The sequence below is a fragment of the Urocampus carinirostris genome, chromosome 1 (genome assembly GCF_059441175.1).
Source record: "Urocampus carinirostris isolate Australia breed hairy pipefish chromosome 1, RoL_Ucar_1.0, whole genome shotgun sequence".
Classification (NCBI taxonomy): Eukaryota; Metazoa; Chordata; class Actinopteri; order Syngnathiformes; family Syngnathidae; genus Urocampus; species Urocampus carinirostris.
In genome coordinates this window covers 35,704,112-35,720,317 of record NC_142349.1, presented here as the reverse complement: position 1 = coordinate 35,720,317, position 16,206 = coordinate 35,704,112, and the positions used below count along the sequence as shown (strand labels likewise).

The 16,206-nt window shown below is 39.9% G+C and overlaps 2 protein-coding genes across 8 annotated transcripts in view; one reads left to right on the top strand and one right to left on the bottom strand.

Annotated features, from left to right (window-relative positions):
• Positions 1 to 16,206, top strand: part of LOC148374475 (uncharacterized) — a 224,943-nt gene that overhangs the window by 102,884 nt on the left and 105,853 nt on the right. The gene's annotated exons all lie outside the window — the stretch shown is intronic.
• The window catches only part of eif4g1a (eukaryotic translation initiation factor 4 gamma, 1a), a 32,552-nt gene continuing 22,208 nt past the window's right edge, over positions 5,863 to 16,206 (bottom strand). For all 6 annotated transcript variants that reach the window (XM_088337004.1, XM_088337021.1, XM_088337012.1 and 3 more), the window contains 10 exons: positions 15,833 to 16,164; positions 14,419 to 14,537; positions 14,163 to 14,335; positions 13,958 to 14,083; positions 13,182 to 13,263; positions 13,002 to 13,100; positions 10,943 to 11,083; positions 8,306 to 8,387; positions 8,097 to 8,234; positions 5,863 to 6,997 (listed from right to left, as the gene is read on the bottom strand). In XM_088337004.1, coding sequence (XP_088193130.1) covers positions 6,822 to 6,997; positions 8,097 to 8,234; positions 8,306 to 8,387; positions 10,943 to 11,083; positions 13,002 to 13,100; positions 13,182 to 13,263; positions 13,958 to 14,083; positions 14,163 to 14,335; positions 14,419 to 14,537; positions 15,833 to 16,164 — 1,468 coding nt within the window. In that variant the 3' untranslated portion in view covers positions 5,863 to 6,821. The remainder of the gene's footprint in view (positions 6,998 to 8,096; positions 8,235 to 8,305; positions 8,388 to 10,942; positions 11,084 to 13,001; positions 13,101 to 13,181; positions 13,264 to 13,957; positions 14,084 to 14,162; positions 14,336 to 14,418; positions 14,538 to 15,832; positions 16,165 to 16,206) is intronic.

Genomic DNA, 16,206 nt, shown 5'->3' with positions numbered 1-16,206 from the left:
CACATTTGATTTCACTGTGTGTCATTTGATGATTTTATCAAATGTATGAAATGATAATAATGCCAAATCCTGTGTCCCAAATCAATGTAAATGTGCCATTTACAATTTGTCTTCCACCTTCAGTTAAGAGTGTTGAGGCCAATTTTTGCCGATAAATTTGTCCTTAATAACGGTTTCAAAACAATGTGCATGCAAAGTTCTTTTGTAAAAATGTCACAAATTACTGCAACTGATAAGCATATCGTCATATTTACTCTGGGTGTAGACTGCACTGAGCGAGAGAGAGAGCGAGAGAGAAGGAAGTGCCTTGCGCTGTGTGCAGGAATCCGCCCACCCAATCAAAGTCGTTTGCCAGCGTTTTTATTTATCAGTTTAAATGGTTTCTTATCGAACTTCAGCCTTGAGTTGCTTCGGCTTTATATGGACCACGACCGGGATGAAATCACTTGACTTTGGAACGCCACAGAGAGATGTGCAATAGTTACATTTTATTTCGGAGCCATATGTACTCATGAAAACAGCCATATATGGCTCCCGAGCCATAGGTTCCCTACCCCTGTCCTAAAGGAATTGGGACTTTTAACAAGCACTGAAAGAGCCCGTGGTTGATACCGTTAAAATAACTGAAGGGGCAAAATTAGAAATGTCCACGTTTCCGGTGCCCACAAGGAAATAAAAAATGCAGTTTTGAAATGTTGAGACCATTCATTAACACCAGTCAGCCCCCCCACCCCCACCCCCCAAAAATGAAAAAATATCAAAACCTATTGGGCCCTATGTAAAAAAGAAATTGTGACCTCAACCTATTAGCAAGTTAGGCCAACTTTGCCAGCGAAAACAGAAATCAAACGTTTAAGATAACTGGTAATGAGTCTTTCACAACGCTGTGGAGGAATTTTTGCCCACTATTCTTTGCAAAATAGGTTTTCAATCAGCCATTTTGGAAGTTTTTATTTTAATATGAACTGCCTGTTTAAGGCCACACCACAGCATCTTGATTAGATTTAAATCCAGACTTCGACTTGACCACTCAAGAACCTTCATTTTTGATTTTTGCTGGTGAGCGCTTGAGTTTAAGGGCACGAACTGATGGCCGAACGTTCTCCTTCAAGATCTTCTGGTAAACACCAGAATTAATTATTCAGTCAAGCGCAGCAACGAGAAAACAAATAGCGCATAACAATGTAAACAAGACAACTAAATGCATTCGAATTTTGGGTTTCAAAAAACTCACATAGGGTGTTGCATTTGTATGGCAAACTGTATTTTAGTATCATATTCTATTTATCGCAATTTTTTTCCAACTCAGTTTCAGATGTTAATTGGGCCGAGCAGAGTATTTAAGTGAAAAGTATGGTAACCGCGAATGCAACGACGGTCTGGCTCATCGGTCTTTATAAAGATTTTGGCCCTCTCCCAGAACAATAAACACATCGTCCACCATCAGGCTCGTTGCCTCCATTTCTTGGTTGTGGAAGTGAAAGAACTGATTCAGAACTTCCCCCAAGGAGGACAGCTGCATTCCCATCATTATTGGGGATTCGGCTAACCCATGATCCAGACCTCCGTCGCTTTCCTCGTTGCATTCAGTCACCATACTTTTTACTCGAATACTCTGCTCGACCCAAAAAACATCTGAAACTGAGTTGGCAAAAAATTAGTGATGAATGAAACATGATACTGAAATAGTTTACCACACCAATATGACACAAGTTTTTTACGCTTGACACCATCACACTCTAAAACCCTAATTTCAATTTTGTTTTGAAACAAATTATTTTGATATCACAGCCCTGATTGCTTATATTACCAGACCAAAATGGCCTTGGGGCACTTCTAAAATATGTCCAGTCCACCTGAAACTTCACAGGATGTGTTTTCTCATGGTTTCACACCGAATTCAGGCCGCCACTGATCAAACTATTCATTTTGAAAATTCTCCCTGTATATGAAGACCACCTTAATGAAGATTGTATATCTGACTACGCCTTACTAGCCACAAGTTTCACAGCACATCACTGCTGTATACGCACCATTGCTTTATGATATCAGGCACCGTTATGATCCCCTTTACACTTATATTATTGTGCCAAATAATGACCTTGGGATCAAGGTTCGCAGTTTATGGGGTATCAATGAGCAAGCAAATCTCGACAGTTTTATCCACTGTTGACGGTTCCTGGCCTGATTTGGGGTTGAGGCAATGTTTACACCACTCCATTCCTTAAGGTTGTCAGCCCAGTTTTTTTCAATCTTCCTCTCCTCATGCCCTTTTGGACCGTGCCCTCGAGAATGATCTTGGCCAATCCTGATGAACTTGTGATGTGACCATATCACTGAAGTTTCCGTCTGTGCACAGTGGAAAACAGTTCTTCGGAGGGTCCAATGTGCCATCTGATGGTGTGGCGCACTGTTTCGTTTATCACATGGGCTTAGTGGCTGATGCCTAGAAGTTTCCTGTAACATGGCATCTCCATGGACAGGATGTTATTCTTTTCCAGTCCATGTCCCGCAAGTGTAGAAGATGCAATTAACGTTCGCTTGCATGAATCTGATGTTTGATTTTACTGCTATTTTGTTGTCTTTCCAGAAGGCTTTGTCTGGCAAGTGCGGCTGTGGTTTGAGCTATGTAGTCAATGAGTTCTGGTTCCGACCCCTTTTCTGATGTGACAACTCAAATTTATTTACATTTGGTGACAGGTTCAATCTCTTGGTGGTTGGTGATTTTTGTGGCGAAACCTTTAGGTGTTGTTGGCAATACTTTTGTTTTTCTGTGATTTCCATTCCATTCTGGCTTGATGCTTTTCCCAAGCAATGGCCAGATCTCAGAGTTCCTGCTCCTCTCCTGCCAATCCAGTCATATCAAAATGGAGCTTGGTGATGTTGTGTCCCCCAGTGCTTGTTGTACCTCCATGTTGGCCCAGAGCTTCGGTCATGATTGGTCAAGATGTTTTGAATCATGTTAGGGAGAGAATGCAGCCAGGCTGTAGTTGGAAACCTAGCTCCAATTGTACCATTGATCAGTACTGCACAGTTAACATGCAGTTCTGCATGGTGACCCAAGAAAACCTTAGAATACTAAAATAATATATTTGCGAGATACATTTCACGTATTGTACAAAATTTGACATTGAAAAGGCAACGAAAGATCTGTCTGCAAATGAAAGCCAAATACAATCAACAGGGAATTGCAGTTATTTCTAAGTGGTGGAATATCAATTATGAAAAAAATCCACGTACTGTACTGATATCTCAGGGGTTGCCACTGGCTGATAATTGAAAATGACATAGGATTTTCAAGAATTAGTATACCAACCACAAGTTAAAACAGACCCATTTTTTTCATAAACAAACCCATGAACAACGGCTGTCATTTTCTAAGGGGCAGGAATTGGGCAGCACCCACCTACGGCCACGCTCTGCCCACCTTGAGAAAATTGCGTACAGTAATGAAGAGTTTTGGCAGCACATATAGTATCCTATTCATATAATGTATGCCTGCAGACGCCAGCGTGAACTCTTCCGCGTCCTACAGTACAAAGTCAGCTCAGTCCACACGTTATGTGACCTTAATTACCTTCATAACATGAATAAAGCTCTGAGAATGAACATTTTTCTAGCTTACATTTATGTGAAACAATGGATACATGTATGTGGCTTAAAAATCCCACTGTCAAATTTGGTCCCCAGCCCAAATGTTGTCAGTAGAACAAGAGGAAGTGTTCTAACAGGAGGACAGTGTTGCCTCCACTTAATAATAATAATAATAATTTCCTTTGTATTGTCATTCTTTGTAACAATGTACACAGAACGAAATGTCGATACACCTGACCCGTTGTAGCGAGTCGATGCAGCCGCAGCCAACAGAGGACGCCGCCATTATACCTATTAGGTATGACTCGGCCGAGGACCTCCCAGTCTCAAAGCGGGCACACTACCATCTAGGCTACTGAAAGTAGTTGGTGATGGAAATTCCGCTCTCTTTTTAAAGTACGGCTCCTTAGGTTCGGTTCACTAAAAAGAGCCCTGTAGATTTATTAGTTGCTTTAATCCATATTTATTCAATATAGTCAATTAATATGTAACATTATGCAAAAAGACGCTTAAAAAAAGCCAAAATAGAGCAAAAAATGAAAAAAAGGCAAAAATGAAAAAACAAAATAAGGAAAATAGAAAAGGAAAAAAAGAAAAACGCTAGGAAAACCGAAAAGAAAAAAGATAAACAAGTAAAAGAAATTAAAAAAAAACAAAACAAGGGAAAATAAAACAAAAGGAAAAAAGGGGAAATAAAGAACAAGAGAAAAAGGGGGGAAACAAAGCTGAAGGGATTAAAAAAAGCTGGAAAAAAACAAAAACAAAAGGCAAGGAATAAAGAACGGAGCAAGAAAAAAAAAAACAGGTTTTCGGTGTTCCTTCTAATCAGTATAAAACCAGTAATAGTATATTATGCACAACACGTATTCTTATATCTTATATATATATATATAAAATCCCTTATTCCACTAAATTATAGTAGCAATAACTCATTTAAACTTCAAACACAACCAAATATCAACTTCAAATATTGACTTTTCGTTGCTACAACGAATCAAACTATGAAATTAAACTTCTTTTTCAAAATAAAAAAGGAATCATGAAACAAATCCCTGAAAAAAACTGGCACGGTTTTTCGCTCTCCTTCGAATTGTCTTTTGGTTTCATGTCACACCATTCAATCTGGTTAGAAAACAATGACAAATATATTTACCAATGCACTGAAGGAAAAGGCGAATGAGGGCTGAGCATACAGCTCATCCGCGAACAAATCACCTTGATGAGCAGGGTCTTGAAACTGAAGGGAGCCAGCTCCCCACCAAACAAGAGCTTGATTCCTCCAAAACCCTTTTTTTTTTTTTTTTTTTTTTTAAATGATTGCTCAATAAGGGAGATTCGGTGTTGTTGACTTTAAACTAGTTGAGCATAAAAAGGTGAAAAATATTTTACAACCACTAAAACATTCCAGTTTCCAAGAAAATCATGACTCCTCACTGGTGAGCTATTTTTAGAATCTGTATGCAGGCTTAAGTTTAAGACTATGAGAAAGTTCACATTTACGCTCTTATGGTGTTTGGAATGCCATTTAGTCATTTTTAAACTACATCGACGATTGTCCAACTTTGATGAAATAGAAACACGTGAGACCAAAGAGCCCTAGAACGAGTCTTTCAAGGATGTGTTTTCGATTTGATATAACAGACCAGTCATATTCATGGCCAAAGTCAAATCACTTTCTAAAGACTTTTAAAGCCAATTTCCCCAGTACCACTAGAAGAATAAATCTTGTGTGAATCTTGTATTTTGCCAAGCCACAAATATATTTACATTGGTGATTTTTAGTCTTGCGTGTACATTTTTCAAGACTTGCTTTTTTTTTTTTTTAGGTCTTCAGAAAATGGCAAATATATTTGTGGATCTGAGCAATGAGAAAATTATCCTTTTTGAGACAATTCTCTCCCCTAATAGGTTTGGGTAAAAATCAGTTGCACAAAGTTCTTGTCATTACAATTCACAGACGGGAAGACAGACCGTTTGCCAGGCCCTTAATAAATGACCATAATTGATATGTGATCTTTGCACCTGTCCTATTGGGCAATGACGCTTAATGGGACGCTAGCCGCAGTTAATCAAAAGGGAAGAAATTCATTGGCAAAACGAAGCCACCAGAGAGCTATCATTTTTTAAGATGACTTAATGAGAAACATGGAAACAATTTCAAGCATTCCACCCAAAATTTAGTTCCCTTTTAAGGATTTCAAGGACCCATACAAAACCTGTAAGACAAAAATAGCTGCTCTACATCAGGGGAAAAAAAAAACCTTCGCCGCAACTTAATAAGTCCTTTATTTGCAATGTTCCTTATCTTTCCAGTTTCCGATGCAAAAGAAGCCATCATTTCTTAAATAAAGAAAGCAAAAAAATATATTTACAAAATTCCAATAAAACTAATAATCAAACGATTATCTAAAGCACCTCTCTGCATCCGGACAACTGCATTATTTCAAACAGAAAAAAAAAAGTCTTTATTAGTTTATATTTACAGAATGCTCCAGAAAGGAGTTTCCCACTTGATGTAGAAAAAGGTTCCCGGATATTTTCTGCTCTAACTTTCCATAATGCATCATGTCATTTTCTGTGGATTTCAAGTTTGAATGGCGATCGGGTGAAGTGACCCTTCGCAGCGAAGGTAAAAAGACCAAGAGTCAGTCGGCGTGATGGCGAGGAAGCATTGCATCGCACCACATTTGGGTCTGTCCTCTTAAAATCCCAGCAAAAACAACCTCTGCGGCCCTCCAAAATAGAAAAAAAAAAAGGGGGTGGGAGGCCAGCTGACCAGGCAACGACACTTTTTAGAAACGTACTTCAGTCAGGCTGTGCAACACACTACCGACAATCATCTCAAAGATAGCGAACCCGACCGAACCCCGTAAAAGAAAAAAAAGAAAAAAAACATATCAGGCCGTCGGACTTGGGCTGCGGCAAAATTGATCATGATGTAGCTGGAAAATGTCACAGCCTGCATGAGCCATCCTGACGATTTACTTTTCAAGTTTATTTCATGAGAGCAGGTCCGTGACTGGGGAGCAATGAAGTTGGAAGAGTGGGAGGAAAGGAGAGACATGATTGTTTTCTGGGTTCATCCCTCAACAACAAAAAAAAAAGTAATAAAAAGAATAAAGATATTTCTCCTCATTGAGGATTTTGATTGAGTCTGCCTCGCCGGCATGATCGTCCCTTAAATCGTGTAGCTTCTCGTCCTCCAGACCACCAGAGGGCAGCGGGGTTTATTCCTTGTCGGACTCGGGCTGCCGCAGCCAAGCGAAAAAGGCGGTGACGGATTTGAGGGCCACGCCTTTGCCGTTCTGCTCCGCCGCATCTTTGCTCGACTCCCACTTGTCAAAGGCGTTCTCCTTGATGACGTCGGCGTCATAGAGTGCGTCGAAAAACATGCGCAAGAGATCTGCGTGGCGGCACCAACAAAAAGTCAACATCCAAAGGGACATTCAAGCACTTCAGTTTAAGTCCAATTAAGCCCTCATTTTTACAGTAGTAAATTCAATGCCTTTTGTGACTGAGGAAGGCGGGAACCCTATAATTAATTTGTCATCAACCATTCCCAATATAGTGGTTAGCCCTCCTTTTTAATGAAACCTGCTTATTTTATTCATGCTCAAAGCGCAGTTACATTAAACTTGCGTCTTCCTTGGCACATGGATTACACCTGTTTCACGCTTACCTTTAATGCTCGGGCACCCGTTCGAAAATGCATAAATTAGCCGCATCGTTACATAAGCAGCAGGGTGGAAAGCTAGTCACATAAGCCGCGTCTTATAATACGGAATTTACAGTAGTTGAAAAAAAATAATAACAAAACAATTGACAGTAGAAATACAGTGGTACCTCTTCATACTTAATTTGGTCCAAGATCGTGCTCGCATCTCCAATTGTTCGGTTCTCGAGCATTTTTTCTCGAAAAAAGTAATTGGTCAGTTTCCGTTCTCCAAAAGCATCCTAGTGAACCTTTTAGATATAATTTAATTCAATTATTGTACATATTTGCTTTACTTCCAATAAAATAAATACTTTTAACTAATTTATTTTTAATATTTGCTTAATAATGAGAATAACGATGCTGAATTTAAGAAAAAGAAAAAATTAACGGATTATTCGACTGAAAAAGTCTGATATAAGTTGACTGTTAAATCATTAGTTGCAGCCATCTCTCAGAGAACAAGTATATGAGTGGCAGCTAATAATGGTTAAATATTTTACTTATCATTTTTAAACCCCAAAAACCTTAAAAATATTCTATGAATACCTACACAAAATCAAAAACTTTTTTTCTTTAAAAGGAACAGTGCGTATTATTTAGCACCTTCTAGTGGTGAAAAACAGCTTAATTTGATAAAGTTGATAAATCAGTTTTTGGTGAACATCAGATGAGTTGAACTGACAACCCACAACAGATTTTCTCACTTTCACAAACAAAAAAAATCTGATCTGTCACCAACATTGAATACGTTGGTTATGGAAGTCATTAGTCTCGATGGCCAACTCACTTGCAGGCTGCTCCATTTGCACCATGAGCGCCTGCAGGGCGTAGAGACCCTGCAGCTCTTTCTCCTCATCATTTAGGTAGCCCTGGAGCAGTTCGGACCGGCTCTCAATCAGCGAAGTGTCTACTTTGTATGGATCCCCTGAAAAGCAGTAGCCGTTGAAGAATAGAAATTCCCAAAACAGCAAACTGCCAAGATAGCGGCCATCTTACCGATGATGGCCATCTGGCACACGGCGGTCATGAGCGCGCGGAGAAATTGGTTGGAGGAGCGCTGCTGCTCATCCAGATTGGCCTGTAAGGAAGACAAGCAAAGTCTTGAATTTTTACGTGGATACTGTCTTTAAAAAATGATTGATAAAACATAGCTTAACCTCTTAAAATTCCTGTAAAATGTGCCTAAATTCTCAATCCAAGACGTTCCTAAAGTAAAATAGATGCTGTTCTCTGACCACTTGAAGAATACTAACAGTTTTGGTCTCTTCTGACACTAAGAAAGTTTGTCCAAAACTGAGATAATCACTGCAAGTGGTACTAACATTGAGTAATCAAGAGTTGGAACACACACGAAAAGGTTTTTATTTTTCTTGCCTGAATTTTTTTTTTTTTTTTTGCAATCATATGTCTGCAGATGAGTGTAGCATGGACATCTTAGCTGGAAAACAATAGCTTGAAGCCCTACCTAGTACCTTGTCAGATTTAATCACAATTTGAAAAACCCAACATTGTATTACAGTGGGACCTCGCTACTTCAGAGCTTCGCGGCCTGTAATAAGTAAAAAAAAAAAAAAGGGGCGTCGCTACTTCGCAGATTTCCACTTTTCGCGAGTGGTTTTGACCGTGTCTAAAAATGATAATAAATAATAATGTTTTTTGTTTTTTTTAACTTGCACCGCGGGTGCCGTTCGGTCGCTCCCGCAAGCGAACCCCAAATCCGCGTCGGGCGCGATACGCACGACACCGGCGCGATACGCACGACACCGCATAACACCGGCATCAGCGCCGAGACCTACGGCCGAGTTGGCCACCGGGCGCCCTCGCGGCCCGAGCGGGAGACTTTCACCTCGTTTCATAAAAGTGAGATAAAAAGAGGTAAAAGTGGTCAGAGTGGCGGGAGTGACATGTGCGCGCTCCCGCGACAGGGATCGCAATTCTCGGCAGGGATGCATTTCTCGGCATAACAACGGCACCCGCGGTGCGGTGCAAGTAAAAAAAAATATATATATATATTATTATGACTATTATTATTTTTTTAATTATAATTTTTAGACCCGGTCAAAATCACTCGCGAAAAGTGGAAATCTACGAAGTAGCGACGCCCCTTTGCAGATTTCCACTTTTTGTGGGTGGTTTTGGTCCCCATTAACCACGATAACCGAGGTCCCACTGTTTACACATTTGGAGATGACCAGTTAACAGCACGGTGTATTTTACTTAGGATTTTGCTTTAAAACATTTGTAAAGAGTTGTAAATATTTGACTTCTTTTTCCAGAAGTCAATCAATGATTGTGCACACTTGCGCATAAGAATACTGTAAAAATTAACCAAGAGTGCCGTTACCCACTTTGATTTTGGGGTCCAACTTGAAAACACAGTGTATGTCTGCGCAACATTGGCTACCAATGTTTCAATCATCATTTGAATTGGTTACTACTGGCTGAAACTATCCAGAGCTAAAGGAGGTGATCTCCCTTTTATCAGACAAGCTCTTACTGGCCAATGCAGGCTGTGGAGCGTGCAAAAAGCCTGCTATTGGCCAAGAGTGGTTGCAATCAAAAGATCAGAGGCTAAAAGCCATATGGAAAATAATGTTAATAACGGGTCACAACAAGGAACAACAACAATGCAGAAATGCTTTTAAGAGGATCCTTTAATTCTGTCGACATTATCATGTGTTTTGGTGTAAGTGTTTTACACAAATGGATTCACTGGATGGTCCTGAACGGAATGACTTCCCATTTGCAGAATATCAACTCATTAACAGACTTCCCAGGGGACTTCTGGGCTATCATGGCTTCTTAGTTTTCAGGCCTCTGGTTTCAGACCGATTGTGATGTTTCGGTGATGAGTACATTTTCAATCGGTCATCATATATTGAATCCCAAAAGTTTAAGATTTCCTATGATATATGTCATGAAGCATTTCAGTAATTGGTGACATCATACAGACACGTATTTGTACATCAACAGTCTGACAGCCCGAACTGAGTTGTGCCTCCCAAATATAAATAAAACCCAAAACCTAATTTCCCTCCTTTGAATGCTTTTTGTGTTTTCTTCCGCCACGTGGATGAACAGGGAAACCGAGAATCCGCAAGAAAATTGAAATGAATAAATCGATTATTCGCAAGTGGAAGAAACTAAAAAGCGAACTTCGCCAAGTTTTTATACGTGTGCTTTACTTTGTAATCAATACGAGAAAAAAAAAAAAAAAACATCCTTAAATAAAACACAATCAAACTCTGTTTTGCTCCCGCTAAATGTCTGTGTTGAAATAGGGCAGAGGGCACTTGCGCCATATCGAATGGTGCGCCCCATGTATGTGTTAAATACAGAAATAGAACCAGCTACAAAGACGGGGCTTTTTAACAGGTTAAGCTAAAGGGTCGTGAAAATACAGTAATTAATACGGAAAACAATATAGCGTCTGGCTTGAGTTTGAAGAGTTTCTTCCGATGATGTCACAGCTTAGAATGACAAAGACGAGACATGTTGTCTTCAAAATCCATTATCACAGACAATAAACTGAAGTAAATGGATGAAATAGATATAGATTTTATGCAAAAAACATGTACCATTTCCTTTGCATGTTTAAGGATTTGTGATTCCCTTTAAGATACGATTACATACCTCAACCCAATCTCTGATCCGCTGATCACTGGCCTTGTCACGTAGAAGGCGGTCCAACCCTTGCTTGAGCTCGTCCCCGCTCAGTGGCTTTTTTGTCTTCTCCTTGGATTCTTGATCCTCCTCGGTTGTAAACTCTACTTTCTGAAAGATAAAATTGGGGGGAAAAAAGACATTACTAAAGTATATATGGTAAATTTCACATAATGGTCTGTTTACCAATTAGATTCACTGTAATTTCTAGGATACAACCAACACCCGACTACTAGCCGGACGCAATACATTTGAAAGGAAAACACTTCTGTACTGAAAAAAGGCCACAGTTGTGACCATGTGCACTGTGGAAACACGTCTGCTATCTGCTCTGAGTGTTCACCTAGCCTTCAACTGCTTTTGATACCCCTAAAGCTTAGACTTTTACATTCTTCCAGTTGTTCTTTCCTCTCACTATCGATTCATCAATGCCCCAGGCAGTATTTAGAAAAAGCTGCATGCACATTAGCCGCATCTCGTCGTTGCAGGTTCGATTCCTGCCTTCTCTGAATAAAATGTTGAAAAGTGTCCTTGGGCAAGACACTGAACGCCTACATGCCTCTAATAAGCACGTAGGCGCTTTGTATGGCTGACTCTGCGATCGGAAGTGTGTGAATTCGTAAAGTGCACGAGTTTTCAGTTTTTGTGCGGTGTATGTTTGTTCACTGCTCAACAGACACCGCACAAAAACTGAAAACTCGTGCCAACACTACCTCATACGAATATAATGTTACTCAAGTCTTGTTCTTGCACATGTCGACTGCACTACGTTTAATGCTCAAATTGCACAATGTCTGACCATTTCCTTTTTTTGCACTATGATGTCTATGCTTGCACCAATGTATATGCGGACTATTTTTGCACCATGATGACTTTGCACCAAATGCAATATTGCACAACCGTTACGATACAACGTTATCACGACAACCCTGTATGTAACATCCCACATGCTGACATTGTTGTGTAAATACCATGTAAATTATAACTATAGCCTTATTCCCCTTGTTTTATAACATTATCTTCTCTGTTCCTTTATCTTCTTGCTCATACCCTCACTATGTGTAAAACTGGAGTGTCATGCCCAATTTCGTTGTCACAATATGTTAGCCCATTTGTAACAATGACAATAAAGGTATATTCTATTCTATTCTATTCTAAAGCGCTTTGGATGTCCTCAGTGACTGGTTTAAGCGCTATATAAATGTATTTACTAAAAATAGGACATAGGTGTTTTGTAGGTCGAGAGATGTGGTTGCATTAAATGTTTTGCGATTGCTGTCAGCAATATTTTCAACAGATCCATGTGCAAATACGGTGATATACAATAAGACCTTGTTTAGAAGACACATCACAACTGTTTAATAGGTAGAACTTGTGAAATTCACAAAAATAATAACATTTCACTATGAACCGAGTTTCATGCTTAATATTCTGATACCTGGCAGGGTTTGTCCAGTATAAATACCATACATTAAATCTTGAGGATTTTTTTAGTACCTCACCGCCATTGTGGCAGCCATACGTTCTGGAACAAAAGTTAGGTCTGGCAAGCAGTTGCCCATTGGGGTTTTTGTACTGCATCGATACCAAATCAGTTTAGTATAAACAATGAATTACTTTATATATGTAAAAAATTAAAGTTATTGGCAGTTGAATCAGTAGATACTGAATAATTTACTGATGGCATTTTTCAGTAAAAGTGTTACTGGACATTATCCCTTCTATTTAGTATTGGGCGAGTTAAAACTATATTTGAACATTAAAACAGGTCCGTTTTTAAAAAATATATATTTTCACAGATCTCTCACATTTTCAATAGGAATATGCCTAGTTCGAGAGATTTGTATAAACATTGAACCATATTTACAATACAGACTACATGACTTTGATGACCGACATTACCCACTCGCTCACACGCATAAACCATGAAATGGGCTTATGTCAGCGTTAAGCCTGGATCAATTTCTTTGTTAATTCCTACTAGTCGTTGCAGGATTTTTTTATTTCATTGGAATTTCCGGTTAAACACCTGTTCAGTGACAAACTTGTTGACGTCTTCATCTTCGGGAATGAAGTCACTCCAGTTGAGTCCCGCTTCTTTCCACAGAACGCCAACCTTACTGCGAGTCTAAAGTGGAGAGGGGAGATGGGAAATAACTCAAAATAAACATTGGGTCCCTTCTAAATACAAAACGAACAATGTACGTACCATGCCTTTACAGAGCAGGTGGAGAATTTCCACCAGTAGCAAGCCAGCCTTCTTGATTGGGAGGAGAGGCTTGGCAATCTCTCTGTAATAGCAACAATGACACAGTAAGCTCTGCACTTCATCCTATTTGTTCAGTGAGACACTCAGTGACGCAAGGCAGCATCTCTCACAGGGAGATGACATTAAAGTGTCTTTATAATTACTTGTAAACAAGCATATGTCGCCTTCCACAATCTCTTCAATTATTTTTCTGCAAAAATAGACTTTGTAAGCTAATGACATTGAATTTTGACGAGCTGCTTTCAAATGACAAGACGGACTTTTTAAGCAGTCTAAAGTACCTTCATTGAAATGTTCTGCTTCGAATAAGCAGTATATGCATTTTTTTTTCTTTCCAGACTACGAGGGGAAATCCCCTATTTCGTAAATCTTTAGCGCACGCAGTCTGCTAGCTCATGACTTTGGGCCACGTCAAACATTCTAAGTAACCGATCAGCCAGACAAAGAAGGAGCTCAAAAGCTTGGTATAACAAGGTACTTCAAATGGAAAGACTGTGGTGCATTATTCGACCACTAGATGGTCCTGCATTGTGTGGTGCAGCTGAATAAGAGCGCTAAAAACAAGAATAACAACTATGAAGACTCAAAGTGACAAATGCATAAATTCTTAATCGGAAATGAAGAACAGTAAAGCACAGAGCATTTTTTCCTTATATAAAAATTACTTTTGAGCAGTTTGAAAGTATCACATTGGGTTTTTTTTTGGGAAAAGGCACCTGAAAAGTTGCCCCATTGAGATGCCGCCCTCACGAAGAATAGGGGTGATAAGTTCAGCTAAATAAAGCCAGATGTGAGGTATGTCTATGACCATGTCTTCGACGATCTCCAGGATCTCTTGAAGACTGCGATACACAAAAGCACATGGACATCAAAGGCTTCTGATGTTTACCATGTTAAGGTAGTCAACCAGCCGGGACTCACCCTTTGAAATACTGCGGAACAGGCATGGTCCCAACATTGATAAGTGTGTACAGCAACATTCCCATGTGCTCGCGAGCGCTGGCGCTGCGTTCCAACGTGGACTCTACGCCCTGCCGCACGAACACGTACAGTAATGCCGTGCTATTGAGTTCTGACACACAGTCGATGGCCTCCTGCAGAACCAGACAAACATTAGTGGAAGTGTTGGGCCTGCAGGGGACACGTGTCTCTTGATGTCCCAAACTGGAATCCTTGCCTTTAATTCATTGATGTGGAGGTACTCTTCAATGATGGCTGTTGACTTTTTCTCCACCTCCTCTTCAGTTAATGCTGGTTTAGGAAGAGCGGGATGTGCAGGGCCAGTCTCACGCTTTGCTAAAATTGGATAAAAAAAAAAAAATGTACACTTTGTAGTTTTCTTAATGCGCATTCTAGAACCCAGAAAATTTGATATTTGTAGGCAGCGGTAAAAACAGAGTTTGAAAACTTTTGGAATGAAACCACTTTTGTTCCAGATAATTAAGTATTAATGCAAAAATATGTGGATGACGGCTTTGATGTAATTTCCTTTTGTAAAGGAAAATCCAAGACTAATTGCCATTGAAGCTGCTTTACAATTGTCCAAACACATGTAAATAAAGGCTTTTTATTTGACCATTTGTAACTCAAGCATCTTCTATACAGCAAATTAATTCTCAAGATGTGTGCAATACCTGCAGGTAAAGGTTGGATGCGCCATTTGAGGTGTCCCTAAAAAGTTAAAAGTTAAATATTTCGTCTATTAAGCATGTGTTAACAATGCTCAAATTAGATAAAATGACCCTTATGCCTTATTTTCCATTGGGCCCATCAGGTTTCATCTTACTTTTGGAAAATCTTTTCGTGGCAGAACACATTAGGTAGAAGGAATGGGGGTGGGGGAAAGTGCTGGAGACTGACGTCATATGCTTGTTCTCACGGTTTTCGTTTTGTATTTAGTGTGTTAGTGAATAAAAGTAAGAAAAGGCCTGCTTCAAGTAGAGTCCAGACGTAAAACCAAACCCCCAAAAAATGAAAAAGTAGTCTGTTCTAGCTTGTCCAAGAAACCCACGTTCTCGCATGTGCATCATGACAGAGGCTGCAATGATGACATGAACCAGAAGATAGAAGCAATGAGTCAAAAAAAATCCAAATTCTATCCAGCTCTTTCAATTTTTGGATTGGATTCATGTTTAAAATTAAAAATCCTCGAAATTGCAAACATGACATGTGCCAAGTGTGTAGTAGAAGGGGGAACGTGCAAATTTAATTTTAACTTTGATTCAATGGGTTTAATGTAGTAATACTTGTGGGGGAAAAAAACCCACTATGTATCATGGTTACAGGGCATAAATCTAAAAAAGTATAACAGAAAATTGGTCGCAATGATCTAAGGTCATTAAAAAAAAATATATGGACCTCTTGTACTGCCCAGTAGGCCTAAGATAATATGGACACCTGTGAAAACACAACTAGTTAGGGATGTTGACCATAGGTAAGTGTTCCACTACAAAAATGATGTGCCCAAAGGCTCCCGGAAAAAAGTTTTCGTCAGATTTAAGGAGACTCCACAGTCCAATTAATTTAAAAAAAATCAATAAAATAAAAATAAAAAAATAAACAAATTTAAAAGGAAGTCAGACTGCTTGTACCTGAGAGTTCTTTGCTTGGTCCTCTGTCGCGGCTTCCCCGGTCGCGGCTTCCCCGGTCGCGGCTTCCCCGGTCGCGGCTTCCCCGGTCGCGGCTTCCCCGGTCGCGGCTTCCCCTATCTCGGTTGTCAGTCATGCTGGCCACGCGACGCACAGGTTCGTTGGTGGGCTTTTTGTCACCGCCCCGTCCACCACGCTCTTCCGTTTCTCTGCTGAAACTCCGCTTGGTGACTTGACCCCGACTGCTTCTGTCGTCACGGTCGAATCGGTCAAAGCGGTCTCGCTCCCGATCGACACGGTCTCTGTCGCCGCCTCGTTCTCGGCTTGAGCTGGACCTGTCAATTTCAGCATACAGTAATTTAATGAAATGCTTTCTT